Raw genomic sequence first — 21,483 nt, 5'->3', positions numbered from 1 at the left:
CATACACCTCCACTTTGCAGATTGCAAAGTAATATTAATATTAAGAAGGACTAAGGACATTAACCTTTTGTAAAAAATTACATTAAGACAATATTTGATTGCCAGAATCATTCTGTCTGGAAAAGTAATCTAATTCTTTAAATTTTAAATTTCCGTGTTAGTTTTGGTTTTAATCAAATTGGGAAAGTAATCAGAATCTCAAAACAACGAAAGTTAGTACAACTTTCCAGGATTCTAAATCCTAACTTTTCTTAGTTATTCTTTTTCCAAGTTTTAGGATTCTTACATATTTAATGAAATGTAGTACTCTTATAGTTTTATTATCAATAATAATAATAATATTAAATAATAATAATAACATTAATAATTACAATTCTTTAAAAGTAATTTAAAATTATAAACAATACTTAGTATCCGTATAATAAATAGCTATAATTCAAATTATCATAATTATAAGTTATAACTATATTATTAATATTTATATATTATCATAATAATAGTTAATAATATATTAAATAATTAAAATATCATTATAATTACATAATATAAATTATTTTATAAATTAATAACTAATCAATAAAATCATAGTAAAATTTTAAATTATAAAAATTTATCTAATTATAATATACGTAAATATTATATTATAATAATAATCATCATATTTATTAATAATCATTTATAATATTAATACTCCATGTACTATAATTACAGGTATATTATTATATATTATGATGTATAATCCATATTTAAACTATCCATCGTAATAATAAATATAATAGTATAATTATTATCATTTGTAATTAATAATTTATTAAAAATTTATATTATTATTCTTTTTTATAAATAAAAATACTAAGTTTAATTTTTGTTTGGTGCTTAAATCAAATATAAATTTTAAAATCTTGATATTTTCCAAACACAGGAAAGTAAAGTTATTAGAAATCATATTCCCAGGATTTATTTTCTCAAGAATCATTTTCCTTGTTAACTTTACTTTCCCGACAACCAAACATGGCGTAAGAGATTTTATCCCTAACGTATTTTTCGATTATATTTATACTCCAGAACCTATATGGAGATCCATCAGTATTGCTCCTTACAAGTGAGAGAGTTGACTTAATGGATTATAGCAAGGTGTATAAGATGACCGAATCCTGCTTTGAGTATAAGTGAGAGAGTATATTTGTCAGAGGCAATTGGGTGTACTCGAAAGCGTATTTTGACTATAAGTGGAAGATTGTTGGGGTTTGTATTATAAAAATTGTTTCGAGTGTAGATGTACTTGGGCAGATACTCCAAACATGTGTATACGAAATATTCTAGATCCACTTTGAATCCTAGTGAGATTAAATAACACTAATAAATGATTTATTTTATAGTAAATATATTTATAAACACGTATAAAATAAACAAGTCTAGGGCTTATGCATTGTACACTGAGTAGTTGGGTAGTGGTAATTAATAACTACTAGGTGTCAGTTTTGTTGAATTAGCCAGCATGGTTTACCTATCTTCCCAATAGATGTTCGAGAAAAAGTTTATTCTTTAGAAACTCAGTCGGTTTGGATTTATTTCTTAGAATAATATGGAAATGTATATATATAGTATTTATATACATCTGAAACTAGACCACTCTTGGAGAAATATATTGGAAATAATAATTTAATGCCTATAGTAGACTATAAAATTAAATAATGGATATTATTATTTTAGACGAGGGAAATCATTAAATTGAAGAGGTAACAGGAATTGCTTGTAATTATGGATTGGATGGACGATCAATATTTTTTCTATTGTGGTACAAGAATATATTCCTTTAGACTTGAGTTAAATTACTCTCTCCGTCCCTGGAAATTTATCACTTATTTCTATTTTCGTCCGTCCCTAAAAATTTGTCACCTTTCATTTTTCCATTTTTAATAGTGGATCTCACATTCCACTAACTCGTTCTCACTCATATTTTATTATAAAACTAATATATAAAAGTAGGACTCACATGCCACTAACAACTGGATCCCTAACAACTGGCGGATCCAGTGTAGGACAAGGGGGTACTACTGTACCCCCAAATTTTGCTGTCTTTACTATATATTGCTTAGACATTATCAATTAGCTTAGTCTAGCCCAGTGGTAGGAACGTACGTAGTGTTGTTAAGATCCATGTTCAATTCCCAGCGGAGGCGATTCTACCCTCAAGTTTGCTCTTTTGCTTTTTTTTTTTTATTTATGCTTTGCTATTTGTAAATATTAGGTATTTTGCTCCATTTATTATTATTTTTTTTCTATTTCATTCCATATATTATTATTTTTTCTTTCTATTTCATAGCTATTATGTCTTTCTATTTTGTACTTCCTCTGTCCCATTAAAGATGATTCACTTTCTCCCTCCGTCCCATTAAAGATAACTCACTTTCCTTTTTGGTTTGTCTCAACCAAGATAATCCATTATTACAAATAGAACACTCTTGTCTCTACTTTATTCTCTCTCTCTTATTTTTACTATCTCTACTTCACACAAAAAATAAATTTGCATAAATTCCCGCGTCACTCAAGGAAGGGGTCATCTTCCTTGGAACGGATGGAATAGTTATTATATTTTTCTGTATTTATATATATAATTCATTCACAATTAATAAAAATATTGATATAAGATATTCACAACTAATAAAACGAAAGAAAAATGATTGATCGAATTTTAATGCTCTAAATCAATGTAAAAGTCGTACCCCCGAATTAAAAATCATGAATCCGCCACTGCCACTAACTTTTTCCACCAACTTTCTATTACATTTCTTAAAACTCGTGTTGGGTCAAATGATGAAAAATTACTGGGGAATTAGGGAGTATGAGTTATAATTTCTCTCACTGTCTGCTATTAAGAGTCTCATTTGAGTTCGGTATGAGTTTTAAAAAATGTAAAGGAAAGTAGGTGAGAAAAGATAGTGGAACGTGGGTTCCATTTTTATACTACTCCTTTTTAGTCTACCTCGTTAGAATATGCATTTTCTAATTTTGAAAACTCTATTCTCTATATTGAGGTGGGACCCATTATTAACAATGCTCAAATTACTTTTTCTTTCTACCTCTCTCTCCTACTTTATCAATTGTGCATTAAAACCCATGCCCAACCAATAATGCATATTCTTGTAGGACGGATGAAGTATTAGTTTTGTAATAGAATATGAGTGGAATGAGTTAGTGGAAAGTGGAGTCTACCTATTATTAATAGTAAAAGTGAACTAGACTCCTAATGGCAGACAAACTAAAATGGTAAACCAAGACTTCTAAAGATATATCAATGGAGTAATTAGTAAAAGTCCAATAAGGTGAGATACAACTTTATAAACAATAGATGAAGAAGTGCATAAAATAAACCTAAGTATTTTAACCTAGCCTCCATATCAACGTATTTTGACCTAGCCACCACAAAAGAATTTTTGGCCCTCTTTACATAGGGGTTTCGAAAATTATACATTTTGTGTACTTTGTCTTTGGTCTTCTCCGACAAGATATCTCTTCAATTTCTAACAAGTTTCCTTCACAAGAAAGTCAGATCTAGTATTTGGTATATAGGTTGGACGATCTATGGTTGAGCATTCAGACACGATACGTGGAGAAGTAGCGGCCCACTTCGATTCTTTGGAGAATCATCTACATACGTAAAATTTAATTCCATAATATTAATACATTATGTGAAATAAATGTGCAATCTACATATTCATATATGCTCTAAGTGCAAATTGAATCGATCAACATAATCCCCTATAGATTCTTTTGTAAATTTATTTAATTTGCAATTTTTGTTGTGCAAACGATAACCCTTAATAAACCTCGAGTGAGCCAATTTTCAGTCACTAAATGAGCTATTATATGTCATTTGTTAGCCCTTTATTCTCGGTCTCAATCACCGAGGTTAAGGAGCTCACAATCTTGGGAGGATTCATTGTGTGACAAGAGAAGGTTTGATTTTGAAGTCATGAGGTAGTAAATGATGATCTTGAGATGAAAAAAAAGAGAGTGAAAAGTTGTTCCTTGTTGTGAATAGAGTAAAAGATGGGCTTTCATGATAGAAAAAGGTTAGGCCAAAAGAAAGTTGACTAAAAAGAATGAAAATAGAATAATGTGTTGTCATGTTAGTTCTGGAACAATGAAAAATATTGTGTTTAGAGGTGTGTTTGTTGAGTTGTGAGTGAGATCTGAGAGTTTTCGTGGATGCGTTAGTGCTATGAAAATTGACGGTAAGTCACTTAACCAAATACAATACCACCTTGACCAAAATCCCCATTACATCGAAATGATGAAGTGTTTTTGATTTGTGCATCGCATTAACTTGTAAGTGATAAGTTTTGCCTAAGTAAGGGGGAGAAACCTTAGGTGCTTAAAAAGATAGAATGATCGGAAGAACTATTTTTTATGATCTAATTATGATAGTTTGAGACTCCCTAGGTATTACTCGAACTTTGATCGGTGTAGCGGAATGACTAGCTCTTAGGTAGTTAGTTTTTGCACAATACGTGTTCCAATATCTTACTTGCGAGTGAATGCAAGATCAACTCGACTTTCCAAAGATTCGTGTGGGTTGACGAAATGCGAGAGGAAAAATCATCTAGGCCTAATGGGTGCAAAATTGTATAACTTGCTCGGGGCAAGCAAGACTTAAGTTTGAGGTGTTAGAGTTTGTATACTAGAAATCACCTTTCGAGTGATTGAATACTGTTAAAACTCTTATTTTATTTTCCAAATGAATAAACAGATTATTTTTGTATTATGTTTTACATTTAATGGATGTTTATTACATGTTTAAATGTATAAGTAACTTAACAAAGTCTAAGTCTTTGTTTTAGTAGACCGGTTGTGGGCGTCGTTCACTTTAAGATAACACGGTCAGTCCTGAACAAAGAAAAAGAAGAATTTCACAACCTAGATAGGCTTAGACTACCTATCGTGAAAGATTGCAATGTCAGTCCAATTATTTCTAAGCCTTACTGAAATAAGATGACGTTGGTGTGGTATAACACTAAATTGGATCTAACAGCGAGACATGTCTTTATGCTATCTACTGAAAGACGAGGTCTCGTAAATTATTGTTTCTTAATCAATGTACGTTAGCATTGAGCATACAGTATTGATTATGTACTACTTTGACTTACCAAATGGTGCGGGTTTTTCGCAACCCAATAAGCCTGGTATATTGGGTAGTAGTGATTAATATCTAGCGGTGCTAGGATTTCTATTATGTTGAATCGTGCGCGAGGTGAGTCTCGTTTGATAACATCCTCAAGAGGAGCTTGAAATAAGGTTTTATTATTCGGAACCTAGCTAGTTGGAGTTTGATTACTCTATGAATAATAAATAAGTTTTTCTTGCTGAGTCCACTCTTGGAATAAATAAGATATTAATTAATTAAGTTCATAACATACAATAATTAATTAATGGATGTTTCTATCTTAAGTGCGGAAAATAAATATCAAGTAATGGAAACTCGGAGTACTTATAATTTCGGATTTGGATGGGGAGTGCAATATTACTTCTGTAGTGGTTGCTCGTAATATTCCAATTATAAGCTTATATTAAATTGGGTTTAATTTAATTAGTAAAAAGCTAATTGGAGGAGCTCATATCCAAAATCTTCCATAGATCCCTGTCTGGGCCCAATATGTGACTTAATATAAATAGGTGAATAATGGAGACAGAAAACACACTTTTTTTTAGCAAAAATTTTCGTCATTCTCTCTCTCTAGTAGATGACTATTTTTCCTCTTCTTCGAGGGATAGGTTTTCCGTCTTCTTTATTTAAGTCCTAGTATACTGGTGAGATCAGACCACCCTGATATCAGTTTACAGTCCGGGAACCAGACAGAAGATCCGTGGTTTAGTACTGAAGATCTTCACGTGGAGAAGGCGCTAGCTATCTTCGATTCTTTGTAGAATCATCAAGGTAAAATAGCTAAATCGTAGAAAAATATGTTTTAGGTATTAATTAATTTAAAGCATGATTTATTTGAGTTATGAGCATGATACATGTGATAATTGCGCGAATAGAATTTGTCTAAATAATCTGCTAAATAGATCAGGATTATTATGTAATCGATTTATGTGAGCGCTTCCGCTGCCAACCCCTTCATAAGGTACCTGACTGGCTATATGCACTTGCTTTTCCAGGAATTTGACTTAAGATCTGAGATGCTCATTTTATGGAATCAGCGCTACAAAAAAAATCATGATGACAATGCAGACAGGAGCATCTGATTAGTACTTTTCAGTAGCCATGAAGAAAGAAAAACAATATAGTAATGTTGACATCACATATATCACCAAACATTACATGGAGCACCATTTGGTAATACTACCCTTTTCTTGCCAATGACTATGTATCTCGCTGTCATTCGGAAAAAATAACTATGCTTTTTGACATTTATGGAAGTCATTAGACTTGTGCTTATATATATGAAGTGGGAAAATCAGTACAATACATAAGTCTAAAATATTTCCAGAATACCAGTGAATAATTTGAAAGAAACTTGCCTCTTTAGATGATATAGTCCAGGATCAATTATTATAGGCCTAGCTCTTTTTTGTCTGCAAATAAGACATAAAACTGAAATATAGAAGGAGAAATGAACAAACAAGGGAAATGATATCAGAAAATGAAACTTAGTAGTATTGCTATTTCAACCAAATAAACACGAGCTAAAGATCTGGACGCGATGAGTGTGAAAGATCTACAGAACATAGAGCAACAACTTGACAGTGCCCTTAAGAACATCCGATCACGAAAAGAAGGTGAATAATTTCACTTCATCATTTCACATAATATCAACTTCTCCTGCTGTTTCTTTTCATTGAATAATTTCAGGAGCAGGCCATCTAAGAGCAAAACAACATGCTTTCAAAGAAGGTGACCTATTTCTCTTTGATCTCTCTATCTAGTTTTGTGGAATCCCTATAAAGTATAGGTGTTACATGACATAGATCAAACACAAGGAAAAAGAATTGGTACATCAGACACAGTGGGAGCAGCAAAATCCCACCACAAACACACAACCTCAATACCTCATGACATAGATCAAATATATATACTTTTCGTGATCAGATGTTCTTAAGAGCATTGTCAAGTTGCTGCTCCATGTTCTGCAGATCTTTCACGCTCATCGCATTGCACTTTCTATAATAAGAAACACGAGCTAAAAAATGTAACAGAGAAAAAATTCACAAAGACAGTAGCATTCGTATTAAGGTCAAAAGTTACAAAGAGTGATGAGTCAAGTGAAGCAACATTACATCAAGCTCGGTTATGTTCTTTCTAAAGTTCTTTTTGTCTCTGCGGAATCGATGATTTCCGTTGAGTAACCTCCTGTGGCAACCAAACCAAGTGGTTTTCCATCCATGCTTCAAGGAGAAAGCTTGTGAGTCCTCCATACAATATGGACACACACCGTGTCCAGATATGCTCCACCCTGACAACATTGAACACGCAGGGACGGCACTAATAGTTCACATCAACGATGTGCATAGCTGGAAGTTCTATTTTCTTGATATATCATATGCAGGGATTCCTTCGGTCCATAAATCGGTGAGCTCTGCGATAAGGGGTTGTAGAAACACAACAATATTCTGTTTGGGATTCTTCGGACCGGGCACAATCACTGTGAGACACATGTATGGATCTTTCATGCACATCAATGGTGGAAAATTGTATGGAGTTAAAATCACTGGCCATAAAGAGTACTGCAAACCGGTTTGACCAAATGGCTGAAGTCCATCAGTGCTAAGTGCTAACATGACATTTCTTGATTCAGAAGCAAAGAAAAGATGTATCTTGTCAAAGGTTTTTCACGCTACAGAATATGTCAGATGAGACATCTCTCCTAGAGTCTGGGTGTGTGCTATGCATGCCATCACATGGATTGAGCGGTATTTTCAGATGCATACAAATGCCTCAATCTTGGGCCTAGAGGGAAATAGTGCATCAGTTTCAGTGGACTTATGCCATTACCCTTAAATCTGGTCTGACCACAAACTTTGCATTCAGTTCGGTTCTCATCTTCCCTCCAGTAGATCATGCATCTCTCTTGCAACAATCTATCTTGAGAACTGACACATCTAAGGTCTACATTTGTTTCTTGCACTTATAGAAGCTACTAAGCATACGGTTTGGTTTCGGCAAGCGCTCCTCCATAAACTGGCACAACTCGTCAATAGATCGTTGAGATATTCGATGTTCAGACTTCATAGTCATCAGTCGAGCATTTGTTGACAACTCGGAATAATCACAACCCGCCCACAAATCGGCCTGAATGCTTCTAACAAATTATAGAACTGTTGTGACTCGTTAGTCGGGGATTCTGGAATGTAAGTAGGCGGGACATATTGTTCGGAATGTTGCGCCTGGAAATGATAAGGCTCGTGACTGGCGCATTGTATACCATATGTTGGTATGGATTCGATGATGGATCAAAATGCATAGGTTCAGTCGGTGCTGAACTGGACGATGCTTCTACATCGCAATGAAATATCCAATCATAGTAATTTGGAGTAAATCCCGTTCTCACAAGGGGCTCTTTCATCGTATCATTAGAAAAAAATTTTGTTATTATCACAACATGCACATGGACATCTAATTTTCGAACCATCCATATTAAAGGGATATACACAGCACAATTTATAAACATATCCAAGCCATCGATAAAATCACGATTAAATGCTCTGATGGGATACTTTCTCTCATACATCCACTCTCATCCCAGAATTTTATCCATTTCACTATCCTGCAGTATGAAATTGATATAAATCAAAACAAATATAATAATATTTTCAATAAATTAACAAATAAAAATTACACTATTGATCATCAAAATTATAATCAAGCGCACATGATGTGTGTGTTAGCACTTAAGTAAAACAATTTAAATTGTGTTGCACTTTTAAGTTAAGGCCATTACTTGAACAAAAACATTATTTTAAGTTATTAAAATTGTCAAGTTTCTTATTGATACGCTCGGATTTCGCACTGTTTTAAGGCCATTATTTAGTCCGTTTTTAATGTCAAAATCGCATTACATGTCCATTATTTGCATATTTTATACATTTTAGTATTTTGACGTGTTCTGTGAGAAATGTGCATATTTGAGCCGAAAAAGGGAGTCAAAACGCGAAGTCTGTAAATCTGGAGTTCCAGGCGGCGCCCGACGACCATCACTCTGCAGCGGTCCGCCTCAGAAATTCTGTGCATGAAACGAAGCCATGCCCGACGACCGCCGGAGGAAGTGTGGCGATCGACACAAACGATTCAGAGAGTCTGGATCGAAGTCTGGCGACCGCCGGCCGAAGTGCGGCGGCCCGCCACGAAAAGCGGCGAAGCAGATTTAACCTAGATTTCTCTCCAAGATTTATCATATTGTGCAGATCTTTTCCTTCTAGGTGAGAGGTGATTTTCCCCCTATAAATACACCCTCAAGCTTCATCAAAGTAGATCCTCTTTTTGCGACATATTCTCCAGATAGTAATTGAGTTAGTAGAGGATAGCCAGTCTATGTTTGTTTTCCCCGTGATCGATATCCGGTACTGACCTTTAGCTATACTATTCCTACTCTGTATACTTACAGGTATTTATAGTGCTAATAAAAAGTGCATCACTTATCTTGAGAAGTTTGGCATAGAATAAAAAAACAGCTGCCCTTTGAAAAAATAAGATTAGATTGTCAATTACAAGAGTAAGTATATAATCACCTCATTATCGCACATGCTTGTTCAATATGGTAGAGGTACATGCTTGTCTATTATCTATGTAAACATGGATTAATTTAAATATTGATAGTTTACTTGATTTTTTATAGATTTATTAAGCAGAAAATCCTTTTGATAAATACTGAATGAACTCTCTATATATAGTTCACCTTATACTTTATGTTGGCAATATATATCGGAAATGCATCTATAATTTGCTGAGCTTCATGGGCAATTTATGATAATTAGCTAATGTAACATTTTCATGGATAGATCCACAGTATATTCGTCATTGGATCCAAAAATAAATCAAAGTAACTTATCCATTTTACTATCCTACTGCATAAAATTAATATAAATTGAAACAAATATAATAATATTTTCAATTAATTAACATAGAAGTTAGAGAGAATAACTAATAAATAAAAATTATACTTTTAGATAACAGAAAGATAACGAGGCGAGGTGGCTACAAGCAAAGAGACTACTTTGATTCGAAGAAATAACAGGCTAAGATTGAAAAAATTTAGGAAAAGATTGAAGATATGAAAATGAAAGAAGTAAAATGAGAGAAGTGGGATGCAGATCTGATCTGAAATTTGCAATAGGTATTCCTAGTACGCTGATCATGCTCGGAATGTACACATTTTCTTTAACATTCCGACAACCAGGCTCGTGTGCTCGGAAAATTCCTAGCATATATTGGTGCTCGGAATTTTGTGCTAGGTGAACACCACTTTTTTTTTTTTTTTTTATGTTATTGATGAAAATTTTGATATCGACCACTCCTATTCAAAACTGTCAAAGTAACAAATTATTGGGTTGAAATTGAGTAATAAAACCAGTATCCAATGTGAATACAGCCAATGACAAAACCTAAGGTCATCAGTGACAAAAAAACACTCAAAAAGCAACCCAACAAAAAACACACACACCCACATTTGGCATTTCACACTCCCAAACCCTCCCTTTCTCTAAATCTGCATCTCCAATGGCCAAACCGCCCCCTCCACTCCACAAGCGGCCCAGCGGCCGCACCAACCTGGCTTCGTGCATCGTAGCCACCATCTTCCTCATCTTCCTCATCATCATCGCCTGCATCGTCTACCTCACAATATTCAAGCCCAAGGACCCCTCCCTGACTGTCAACGCCGTGACTCTCCCCGCATTCTCCCTCTCCAACTCCAACTCCACCGTCTCCTTCACCTTCTCCCAATACGCCACTGTCACCAATCCCAACCGCGCCGCCTTCGCCCACTACGACAGCTCCATCCAGCTCCTCCACGCTGGCCGCCAGGTGGGCTTCATGTTCATCCCCGCCGGCAAGATCGCCGCCGCCCAGACGCAGTACATGGCTGCCACATTCTCCGTCCAGTCGTTTCCGGTCGAGCAGCAGCAGCAGCCAGAGATCGGGGCCGGGCCAGGGTTCGGGTCGTTTCCGCCTTCGCCCACTACGTCCAGTCGTTTGCGGGTCGGGCCGAGTATGGAGGTGGAGTCGAGGATGGAGCTGACGGGCCGGGTTCGGGTTTTGCATTTGTTTAATCATCACGTGGGGGCCCGCGCGGACTGCAGGGTTTCGGTTTCTGTCAGTGATGGATCTGTCTTGGGTTTCCACTGTTAGTTTCTTTTTTTTTTTTTGCTAATTAATTAATTATAGTAGATCACTTGTTTTGGATTTCATATGGAAATTATTAGTTTAGGAAACGGAGAAGCGAGAAATCTGGGTTTTGTTCCTCTTCGGGATTAGCATTTGAAAATATAAACAGAAAAGGTTTCCCGCATTAAGCCATTAACTAATTCATGTTTTGAGGTGGAAAAAGCGGGAATATACGCACATTTCTATTGCCCCACATTGATAAAATGCCAATGGTGGTTATTATAAGCTCCATTTTCATCTGATAAAGAGGAAAAAGGTCCTATCAATATAATTTATGCCAACGTATTTGAGCTATAAGAAGGAGAATGGTCAAAAGATGTGGACCCAATTTAGGTGGTGGTGGTGGTGGGGTTGACAATCACTACCTATATGGAGTACTCATTTGTCTCCACTCCCTCGAATTACGAGATCCTCTCCGTCCCAAGATAAGTGAGCACAAATTTTTTGGCACGAAATTTAAGAAAATGAGGTTTTATTACTAAAGTGGAAGTGAATAAAGTAAGAGAGTTAATAAAGTAGAGAGAAAAAGTAAGAGAGTTAATAAAGTAGAGAAAAAAAGTAAGAGAGAAGATACCAAAAAAGAAAATGACTTATTATCTTGGAAGTCCCAAAAAGAAATGTGAGTCGCTTATCTTGGGACGGAAGGAGTATAAATAAATTATTCATAGATAATACTCCTACTTCTCTTGTCCATCAATGCAAGGGCACATTTGCTGGCATGAATTTTAAAAAGTGTATTAGGAGAAAGTGATTTGAAAAGATTAATAGATGTCATATTTTTATATATTAGTTTTATAATGAGATAGGCGTGAAATAAAGTTAATTGAATGTGGAGTCCATTATCAAAAATAATAAAAATGCAAATAGAAAGTTTATTGGTTGACCTAGACAGATGAAAATGGCAAATAGAAAGTTTATTGGTGAACGGAAGGAATATTATTTACGAGAAAAAAATTTAACAAATTGAAGTGTGGGAGTACTTATTCCTTCCGTTCACTTTGTTAAAATGGCAAATAGAAAGTGTATCTCTACTGCCAATAAGTACTCCCATCATCGTCGACAAGCTCAATTGCAAATCACTAGAGATACCCACACTTTTATAGAAACATATACATGTTGGTAAAAATATGAGATGTGTATGGCAGTTTGAACTTTGAACAGGGTAAAATTGGAGAAAAGGGTAATAAAATGGTTATAGATGAGGGTATGAAAAATGGAGGTGCGGGGAATCGAACCCCGTGCCTCTCGCATGCGAAGCGAGCGCTCTACCATATGAGCTACACCCCCTCCACATTTCATATGCTCAGATCCAACCTAAATTACTATATGAGATTATAAATACGTTTGTGTTGGCATTTTATTGATCCCTTACTAGAATTAAATTAAGGAATAGTTCAAATTGCAACAGGATAATGTATGGAGACAATTGCTGCATTAATCGAGAATTGGATTGTTAAATCATTATATTGATTATTTGTTAATCTGCAAAACAGTTTCCATCTTTAATGATGGAGCCCTCTGCCCTCACTTATACAGATTTATAATTGGATCGTTTCATACGCTGCCAATCTCAAAAATAAAATTTGCATGTAAAAATTGCATGCAACCCCCCCCCCCCTGAATTGATTTCTAGAGCAGAGGAACATTACAACGAAATTTTAATTTTTGTACAAAAATTGCTAGATTAGATATTTCTAGGCGGGAAAATTTGGATAAGAGCGAGCACTCCGTTTTAGTATGTATATATCCCAAGTAAAAGCCTTAGCTTCACAAAAAAACATCAGGCTAACCAACTATACGTCTCTAAAGCAATCTAGGAGCTACTAGTGTTGGTTATAATATCCTCTCGCCCATGGCACTCCGAGCTGGCTCCTTCCCTTTCTTCTTGAGTCGTTACTCTGTCGAGACAAGACCCTCATTCTTTCTTCTTTCATGTTAGCAAATAGCGAGTCCAAGGTTTGAGGCTTCTGTTTGGGGCTCAGAGAGGCTTGCTGCGCTGGTTTTTGTTGTGGTTTCTGCAAATAAATAGTAACAACAGATTAATCAAAATCGCTACAAAAGCTCAGCAGAGCCTTCTCATTGTGTTGCATTTATCATTCTACTTTGAAGTAACTATCATCCGATAGTCAGCATCCTAACTACACAACTTTATGCATCTCAATTCGTAAACTTAACAAGAATTCTTTTTATGGAAATCATAGAAAAAGATCAAAAGAAGAAATAGATATAGTGACTGAAAATGGAAGCATAGAATGTTCAGTGTTAAAATGAAGGGGGGTACACATACCTTCACAATGAAGCCAGATCCAGTTGCAGCATTATTCTTGAAAGTCGAGGCCCCAGTCCTGCAAAAACATAACATAGCAAAATCAAATAAGAGTATACGTAAAATGCAGGCTACAACATTTTCCAGAAACAATGCATCAAGAGTCAGAATGATCCCTCAGCTTATGTGATCAATCAACCACGATCGAGAAGCAACATGACCAACGTGTAGATCTCTTTTAAACTACTTCATAATCAGCGAGGATAATGTAAGATATACTGTGGGCCGTATCAGAGGCTTGTTATCTTCATCATTCCTTTTTTATTCTATATGACACTGTACCCAGTAAGGATAAAATAAGATACACCTGGACTTATCTGATGCTCATTATCAACTTATAAGTCTTATACACAACAAAAATTCAGTAACGGGTTATGGCCAAGACTGATGGAAAGAACCCCCTTCTTCAGAGAGCATGAAAAAAGTGTTCCCTGGTTCATTGAAACATAATTAACCTTGGGCCACACAGTGAACAACCCCCAGAAACACCATAATCTTAATTGGGTTTCGGATAGCCAATTATTATGTAGAAAACCAAGGAAGCTGCAGGTGTCCCTTTAGCAGGCAAAGATCACAAACAAAACAAGCTGGTCCGCATCACTAGCCCAAACCACTTATTCCAACCAACAATGCTGCCCTAAAGGCCTCTAAACACTTATTCGCACCACTAGCCCAAAACACTTATTCCAAAACAAGCTGGTTCACATCACAATGCTGGTCTGAACAACCCTTTGTTAAACAAAGAAAGTAAGAGATGCCACCCAATTCACTCCTCTAACCATCAAAATATAGAGCAGAGGCTGAAACTGTCCAGGGCAGAATCCGTAGAACACAAGAGGTGCCCAAACCATGAGAGAGCATATCCACTTAATTATCCCCCTAAAACCATACAGGCTTGGCCAAATACCCATCAGAGGTTATGAAATTCTGGAGCAATCATCTAAGAAGACAGACCTTCAGAAGATTTTATGAGTCTAGAATGCCACAACTAGAACTGAAAGATCCTCCAATTAACATTTTGTACACCCCCGGCCCCAAATAAATCTAGTCAACAACAACATGAATATACATTTGTAGGAGAAATATCAAGCAGGGCCAATTTATGATATTAGCACACCATAGCAAACAGTCTACGGCTCCATTTACTCTTAACTTCCACAAACAAATAAGTATGCTTCACTTATATCAGACCAAAGTATCATTTCTTTGGCAACAAATGGCCAACAAAAATCAGTTAAACCATCCCACACATGATGCACCCAAATGCCAACTCCCAGGATGATACTCAATAAGATTGAGTAGCCATGTTTCAACAACAGATGTAAAAGCGCCCAGATTAATCCATCATCCAACTAAACGAAAGACAACATCAACATGCTCTGTGAAATAGACAAGTGGAGTTCATGGAAAGTCCCAAGAAGAGCCACCAATTACCTGCATCAAAGCAGAAAAGGAATTAACCCCATCAACACATGTTATAAGAAATTGAAACAGTCCATAATTTAGAAATATAGATGCGCATAAACAATTGTTTACCTTGATTTATTAACATTGAATGGCCTGCTCCAATTTGAAGCTCTGCTTCGAATAGGAGCAACAGCAGCCTTTTTAGCAGCTTCAGATGCCAAAGGGAAGTGATTTCCCTGAAAGTTTGACCTCCTCTGAGCAAGGGCACCCTGTCAGAAGAGAACAGAAAATGGTCATAAACCAGACAAATTACAGTTTATGTTAACCAACTGCAGCCCACACCAGTCCTTCCTCCACCACACTCCATAAAAACTCATGCAGGACGGATGAGGTTTCAACACTTAGAGATAATACAAATCTAACACAGTACCATAAGTAGATTCTGATAGTTACTTGCCATACCTGTCTGAGGGAAGTTCTTGTGTCCATAAACCTTTTGACTTTCAAACCTTTATCTTGGGAAGCATTGTTGAACGATTTCTGACCCTTATTCTGTACGTATTGAAACCATTTGTTTCAGAAAAGATTAATAAAAAGGAAAATACTTCAAACAGAAGTGTCAAATAATGGGTCTTACAGAAACTCTGTGTTTGTTCGGCTTCACAGCACGAGTCTTGGACATTTTGATGATGTCATCTGAAGTTAAACGGAACAAAATAAGGGAATGCAACAATGAAACCATGGCCAGTAAGCATATAACATAAGTACGACTAAAATGCACACCTAATGACATATCCATTTTCTTCTCTGTAAGAGCTATTGCCTCACTTGTTAGGAGCTTATCCGCCATCTGTGTATGGGGAAAAAGGGTCATACATATTAGACACGACAGATATTCCCCAAGTAAACGAACATAGGGGGAAAAGCCAACAATGTCCATCAATGAATCAAATTATACAATTTCTTCCAATTCCAAACCCCTCAAATAAAAATAATCAGTCGCTCATCAACTCAATTTGCGAACATTCATAATATCAGAATTGGCAAACGAAGTTTAAAAGACCTAATTCCACATCATAAAACAAAATCGCAATCCATAAACTCAGAAATTGACCAGAAGCGCATAGTTCAAAATATAATCATGGATAAATAGCAAGAGGTGTGCATAGAACCCAAATACACATATAATACAGTTAAATCCGAAGCAGGTTAGTAACAGTAAGCAAAAAATAAGCTACCTGGTGATCGAATATGATGGTGACTTGTGGAGAGAAAAATCTGAATTAGGGTATGAGCGGAATCAAAACGACTTGAGAAAAACAAGGTTAAAACAAAGGCGGTGTATGGAGAAAACGAAGGATAGGGGGCGGACTTGTACCTTCAAATCATCACCCAACACGTTTTTCAAATTTCAAGTCCGACAAGTTTGATTATGGTATAGAACTTGAGAAACCCTTAGCCCAACAGTAAAATGCTGATTTTAGCGGATGTCACGTGTGTCAAGTGGATTGAGAAAAATATACTCTTCCATCCTATTAAAAAAAATTGATAAAATAAGAAAGAAAGGATGTTACTTGTTTCAAGTGGATAGAGAAAAATATATTCTTCCATCTTATTAAAAAAATTGATAAAATAAGAAAGAAAGCAGAACGGCAGTAAAGTAAGAAAGTGAAGAAAATGATAGTTAAAGTAGTATTAGTGGATAGTGAGACCTATATTATTAAATCGATATAACTTTCCAAAAATGAAATGCACTTATTTTTGTGGGACAAACAAAAATGGAAAGCGCACTTATTTTTATTGGACGGAGAGAGTATTATATTAATGTGAAGAGCTTTTTTCAAAAAATGAAATGTGATATAGTTTATGAGTAAAAATTCCATACTCATTCCATACCAAGTGGCATGATTATGTGGTATACCTCACCACTAATTTAGTGACAAATGGAAGTAAAGTGCCACATATATTTAACTCCAATATACTAAACTAACGGCTCCGGTAATTCATTTATGGAAAGTAGCAATCCTAGTATTAAATATGGAATGTCTATAACCTAGAATTTGATACTACAATATCTCCCTTATAATATAAAAATTTATAAATTTGATACTTCAGTATCTCTCTTTTAACATTCTAGAATTGGCGTAAAATATACTTCAATATAATAATAATATTTTATCCAAAAAATATTAATCATACTATTACATAATTTTCATGTTATAATTGTTTGATAGTAGTGATATTTTAGGATTTGATAGGTAAGAATATTTGTCTTTGTTTTATATTTATATATACAAAAAAATTATAGAAATAAAATTTATGACTATAACTTAGCAGTAACAAATTATACTAATTTTCAATTATTATCAAGTAAAAAATTAAGAAATTTTATAAATAAGAAAATCAAAATTTAAAAATAAAATATTGTATTTTCAAATAGAATAACTTAAAGATCACCGAAAAGTATAACCTTATGAAACTTAGTCGATAACTAGTACATAATATGTCTCCCATTTTCATAAACAAAAGAAATAAAAATACTACTCCTTGTTCAAATATAAAGCTATCACAAAAATCTCTTCAAAAGTATTTCTTCGCGTTCTAGCAACGATACCTAAAAATTTCTCCAATCCAAAATACTTTTCTCAACTTGAGATAAAATCAAGGGGGACAGTCACTCGGAAACATGATTTGAGGTACACTTGGAACACCTTGGTAACCCTACAAAGCAAAAATAATGTATATCTAGTTACAAATGAAGCACATAAGAAAATAGGGTAATATATCATCTTTTGAGTGTGAAATATACCTGACTCAATAATGAAGTATATGAGAAAGGTTGTGCATTAACATGTTGAATCGACATCATATTAGATGACAGACCCTACAAATTTTTACACCAACAAAGAACTCAAATATGATATATTCATATAGATATATATAATATATTTATGCATAAGCTAATATGCATAACTTTTTGACATACATACCATGGTTTGGTGGCTTGGATTCACGTGAAAATCCGTATTCAATATTGGCGCTTGCTCTATGGGAGTCATGCCATGAAATGGCGGCAAATGTTTTTTTCCTTTCGGAGAATTTCCCTTCTTTCGCTTCTCTATAGCACTTTTCAGTCGAGTATTTGTCATCCCCTTTGACTTTCTTCTAAGAGGATCAAGAATCTGAGTTGAAGCATGTTGAGGGACATCATTATCCTGATTTCTCATGGTGTGGTTTTCGCTCTTAGAAACCGAGGAGGCATAGTTTCTAATCTCAACATCAAGCTCATGGAGTTTCCTTTTTGCAATTTTAATGGTTTCAACGTCATTTACACTTAAGCTCATGACGTCAAAAGATTGACGCATCAACTCCTTCAGATGATAAGTTTTTGACATTGTCAAATTGAAGGAGCATGAACCACCGTCATCATGAAGAAATTCTCGTCTTGCACTTTTCGTCCACCTCTTTAGTATGTATTGCATAGGAATAGTAGTCATATTCAAATGATTATTCATTACCGTCAATGCATGGCAACATAACCACCCCAATAAATCAAATAACCTGCATGTACATGAGATGATAACATTATTTGAATCAAAACTTACAGAATGCTCTGCATGACCTAATTCCCTCCTCAAGGTGTAAGTGTAAACTCCGCCTTCATGCTTAGAACTTGTCACATGCCATGACAATCCTTGAAAATACTCGGCTTGAAATTTTTTGAATATCTTCAAAGTATACACTTGTTCCGCTTGCCTCAAAATACCACAATCCACACTGACTCTTGGCACCCCTCGAGTACATTCGAAATCATCAGCCACTTGATTATCACGCATCTTTTCTGCTTGCTTCTCATAGTGATTAACAAACTGGGTTAATGTCATTGTCTTACAAGACAAATGTTTGAAAACATTATTCGTGCTTTCACTTCTTTGTGTAGATCTTATGCCGGCCGAAAAACTAGCACGGTTAAATGCGGGGCACCATTTATGACGCAACGAGTACAAATTACACAACCACCTATTTTCCCCAATATTCCATTCTTCACATAGATCTCTCCAAAGCTGCTCCATCTCATTCTCCATTTCAACTTCATACATGATTTTATTGAATTTTGCCTTAAATCGAGAATCCGAAAGAAGATGCGAAATATGTTGGGTGGCATTTTTAGAGATATGCCAAACACATAACCGATGAACACTGTTTGGGAAAACCTTGCCAATAGCATTGGCCATTGCACTATCTTGATCAGTGAAAATTGTTTTAGGTGCCTTGCCTCCCATTGCCTCCATGGACGTCTCAAAAATCCAAATAAATGAGGTTATTGTCTCATCTAGCATAAAAGCACAACCAAATAAAACATTCTTCCAATGATTATTAACCCCCACAAAAGGCGCACACACCATGTTGTACTTGTTTGTACGATACGTCGTATCAAATACAACAACATCACCAAAACAATCATAATCTATTCGTGAAGCACCATCGCACCAGAAAAAATTAGTCATTCTATTTTGGTCATCTACTTGGAACGAGTAGAATAGATTACTTCCGGAAGCTTGTAAAGACTGTAAATGCTTCAAAAGACTTTGACAATCTCCTGCACTTATTAAGTTCATCCTCTTTGACTGTAAAAAATTTCTAGCATCCTGAAGAGTAAAACCAACATTTTGTGCTCCACCCGCTTCATTTGTTAGGTAAGAATAAGCTTTTGTGGCTTTAATCCCAGATTCTACCATGGTGTTAAGAATGCATCCCTTCGTTTCTGTAATCTTTTGACACGATCTAATCAAATGCTTTTGATTATCCTCAACAAAAGGATGATTATGAAAATCATTGAATTCGACCACTTCCCAAACACCTCCTTCTATATGAAATCTAATACGAGCCACACACCCACATCTTTTTAGTGACCTTTCAGTTTTTCTATCATCGGAGGGGGAAAATTCAGAGTATCCCTCACAACAGCACAAAAACGTGCATCCTCGAAGCTCGTTTTTACGATTATAAAATTTCTTAGCTTTACGAATTCCGAATCCCTTGCTGAAGGCATATGCATTATAGGCATGATACGCCTCTTCTTCATTTGTAAAAGTCATTCCACGTTTAAATACAAATTCAGTCTCCACAATACGCACGTAGGAATCTGATGGAATTTCTGTCATAGAAAAAATATGTATAATTCAATATAAATTCACGCAATTAAAAATACTACTATATGTTAATAAATTCAAATTAAGGATTCACTATCTTATCATTATGCAATTAAAATGAAATTATGAGTAATAGAAGAACGTGAATTGTAAAATCAAGAATGAGTATTTTCAAAAACACATTACAAAATAGTTATAATAACATATTCCACTATCTGTATAGTCAAACAACACATACATACACCATATAAAGATAATGGAGGAAAACTTACCCATGGAATTCAAAAGGGATGAAGAAGTGGAGATGATTTCTTCTCTGTTGTATGATGAGACCGAAAATTATGCAGTACACATAAAAATATTTTTATATTATAAGGGAGATATTGTAGTATCAAATTCTAGGTTATAGACATTCCATATTTAATACTAGGATTGCTACTTTCCATAAATGAATTACCGGAGCCGTTAGTTTAGTATATTGGAGTTAAATATATGTGGCACTTTACTTCCATTTGTCACTAAATTAGTGGTGAGGTATACCACATAATCATGCCACTTGGTATGGAATGAGTATGAAATTTTTACTCTTTAGTTTATAGGACAAACTCAAAACAAAAGTGTGACATTTATTATGGGACGAAGAGAGTACCAAATTTTATAATTTTCATCATCTATAAATAGAGACCACATTTGTTATAGTTCTGCATAAAAGAAATATTTTTCTCCTCCCATAATCCTTCTTTGATACAATTTCATGGAGTATTTTTTAGTTTCCTATGTTATAGTTTTGCACCAGTTATGAATTTTTAATTTTGTATTTTAATTATTGTAATTTGTTTTTTTATTTGTTTATTTTTATAATTTTTAGTTTGTTATTTATTGTGTTTTTTATAAACTTTAAAATAATTAATATTATTATTACAAAATAATATAAAAATAAATATATATTGATGTTGTTGGATTGGGTGTTCATTGATAAATCAACAAAAAATACGTGGTTGGGTTGGCTGAATATTACTGATGTGGAAGATGATGTGGAAGAAGTATAAATTAATTAAAAATTTTAAAAATGGATGGTTGGATTGGATCAAGTGGTTGCTGATAAAAACATGGTGTAAGGCTACCCTAGTATATGTGGGAAACGGCCTAGAAGAGAACGTCTCCCTCATTTTTTTCCCCACCTTTTCCTCAGACTAGACTGAAATTGAAGAATC

At 34.9% G+C, this 21,483-nt stretch overlaps 3 protein-coding genes and 1 non-coding gene across 5 annotated transcripts; 1 reads left to right on the top strand and 3 right to left on the bottom strand.

The window, feature by feature from the left end:
• Nucleotides 1–10,603: 10,603 nt before the first annotated feature.
• Nucleotides 10,604–11,519, top strand: LOC125224410 (uncharacterized). Its single transcript, XM_048127806.2, has one exon. It carries the CDS (start codon nucleotides 10,718–10,720, stop codon nucleotides 11,345–11,347), a length of 630 nt encoding a protein of 209 aa, XP_047983763.1. The 5' UTR covers nucleotides 10,604–10,717; the 3' UTR covers nucleotides 11,348–11,519.
• Nucleotides 11,520–12,597: 1,078 nt separating this feature from the next.
• On the bottom strand, nucleotides 12,598–12,670 carry TRNAA-CGC (transfer RNA alanine (anticodon CGC)). The gene has a single exon. It is a non-coding gene; the product is annotated as a tRNA-Ala (tRNA).
• A 393-nt stretch (nucleotides 12,671–13,063) lies between these two features.
• On the bottom strand, nucleotides 13,064–16,609 carry LOC125224118 (uncharacterized). Of its 2 annotated transcripts, XM_048127467.2 has the most exons (8): nucleotides 16,495–16,609; nucleotides 16,355–16,394; nucleotides 15,900–15,966; nucleotides 15,754–15,812; nucleotides 15,579–15,668; nucleotides 15,246–15,385; nucleotides 13,671–13,728; nucleotides 13,064–13,398 (listed from the first exon to the last, which is right to left on the bottom strand). In XM_048127467.2, the coding sequence occupies exons 3-8, from the start codon at nucleotides 15,964–15,966 to the stop codon at nucleotides 13,207–13,209; spliced, it is 606 nt and encodes a 201-aa protein (XP_047983424.1). In that variant the 5' UTR covers nucleotides 16,355–16,394; nucleotides 16,495–16,609; the 3' UTR covers nucleotides 13,064–13,206. The 2 variants fall into 2 exon arrangements, with proteins under 2 accessions (XP_047983424.1, XP_088921777.1); XM_089065651.1 differs by lacking the exon at nucleotides 16,355–16,394 and having other exon boundaries at nucleotides 16,495–16,551.
• Nucleotides 16,610–17,777: 1,168 nt separating this feature from the next.
• LOC125220384 (protein FAR1-RELATED SEQUENCE 5-like) lies at nucleotides 17,778–20,545 on the bottom strand. Its single transcript, XM_048122553.2, has 4 exons — nucleotides 20,542–20,545; nucleotides 18,107–20,274; nucleotides 17,926–18,000; nucleotides 17,778–17,837 (listed from the first exon to the last, which is right to left on the bottom strand). The coding sequence occupies exons 1-4, from the start codon at nucleotides 20,543–20,545 to the stop codon at nucleotides 17,778–17,780; spliced, it is 2,307 nt and encodes a 768-aa protein (XP_047978510.2).
• Between the last annotated feature and the right edge of the window lie 938 nt (nucleotides 20,546–21,483).

The sequence above is a fragment of the Salvia hispanica genome, chromosome 1, assembly GCF_029641045.1.
Source record: "Salvia hispanica isolate PSC_SH4W2 chromosome 1, Shi_PSC_v1, whole genome shotgun sequence".
In the NCBI taxonomy this organism is placed as follows: domain Eukaryota; kingdom Viridiplantae; phylum Streptophyta; class Magnoliopsida; order Lamiales; family Lamiaceae; genus Salvia; species Salvia hispanica.
Note: the sequence above shows the minus strand (reverse complement) of the source record. Positions and strands in the feature narration are given on the sequence as shown.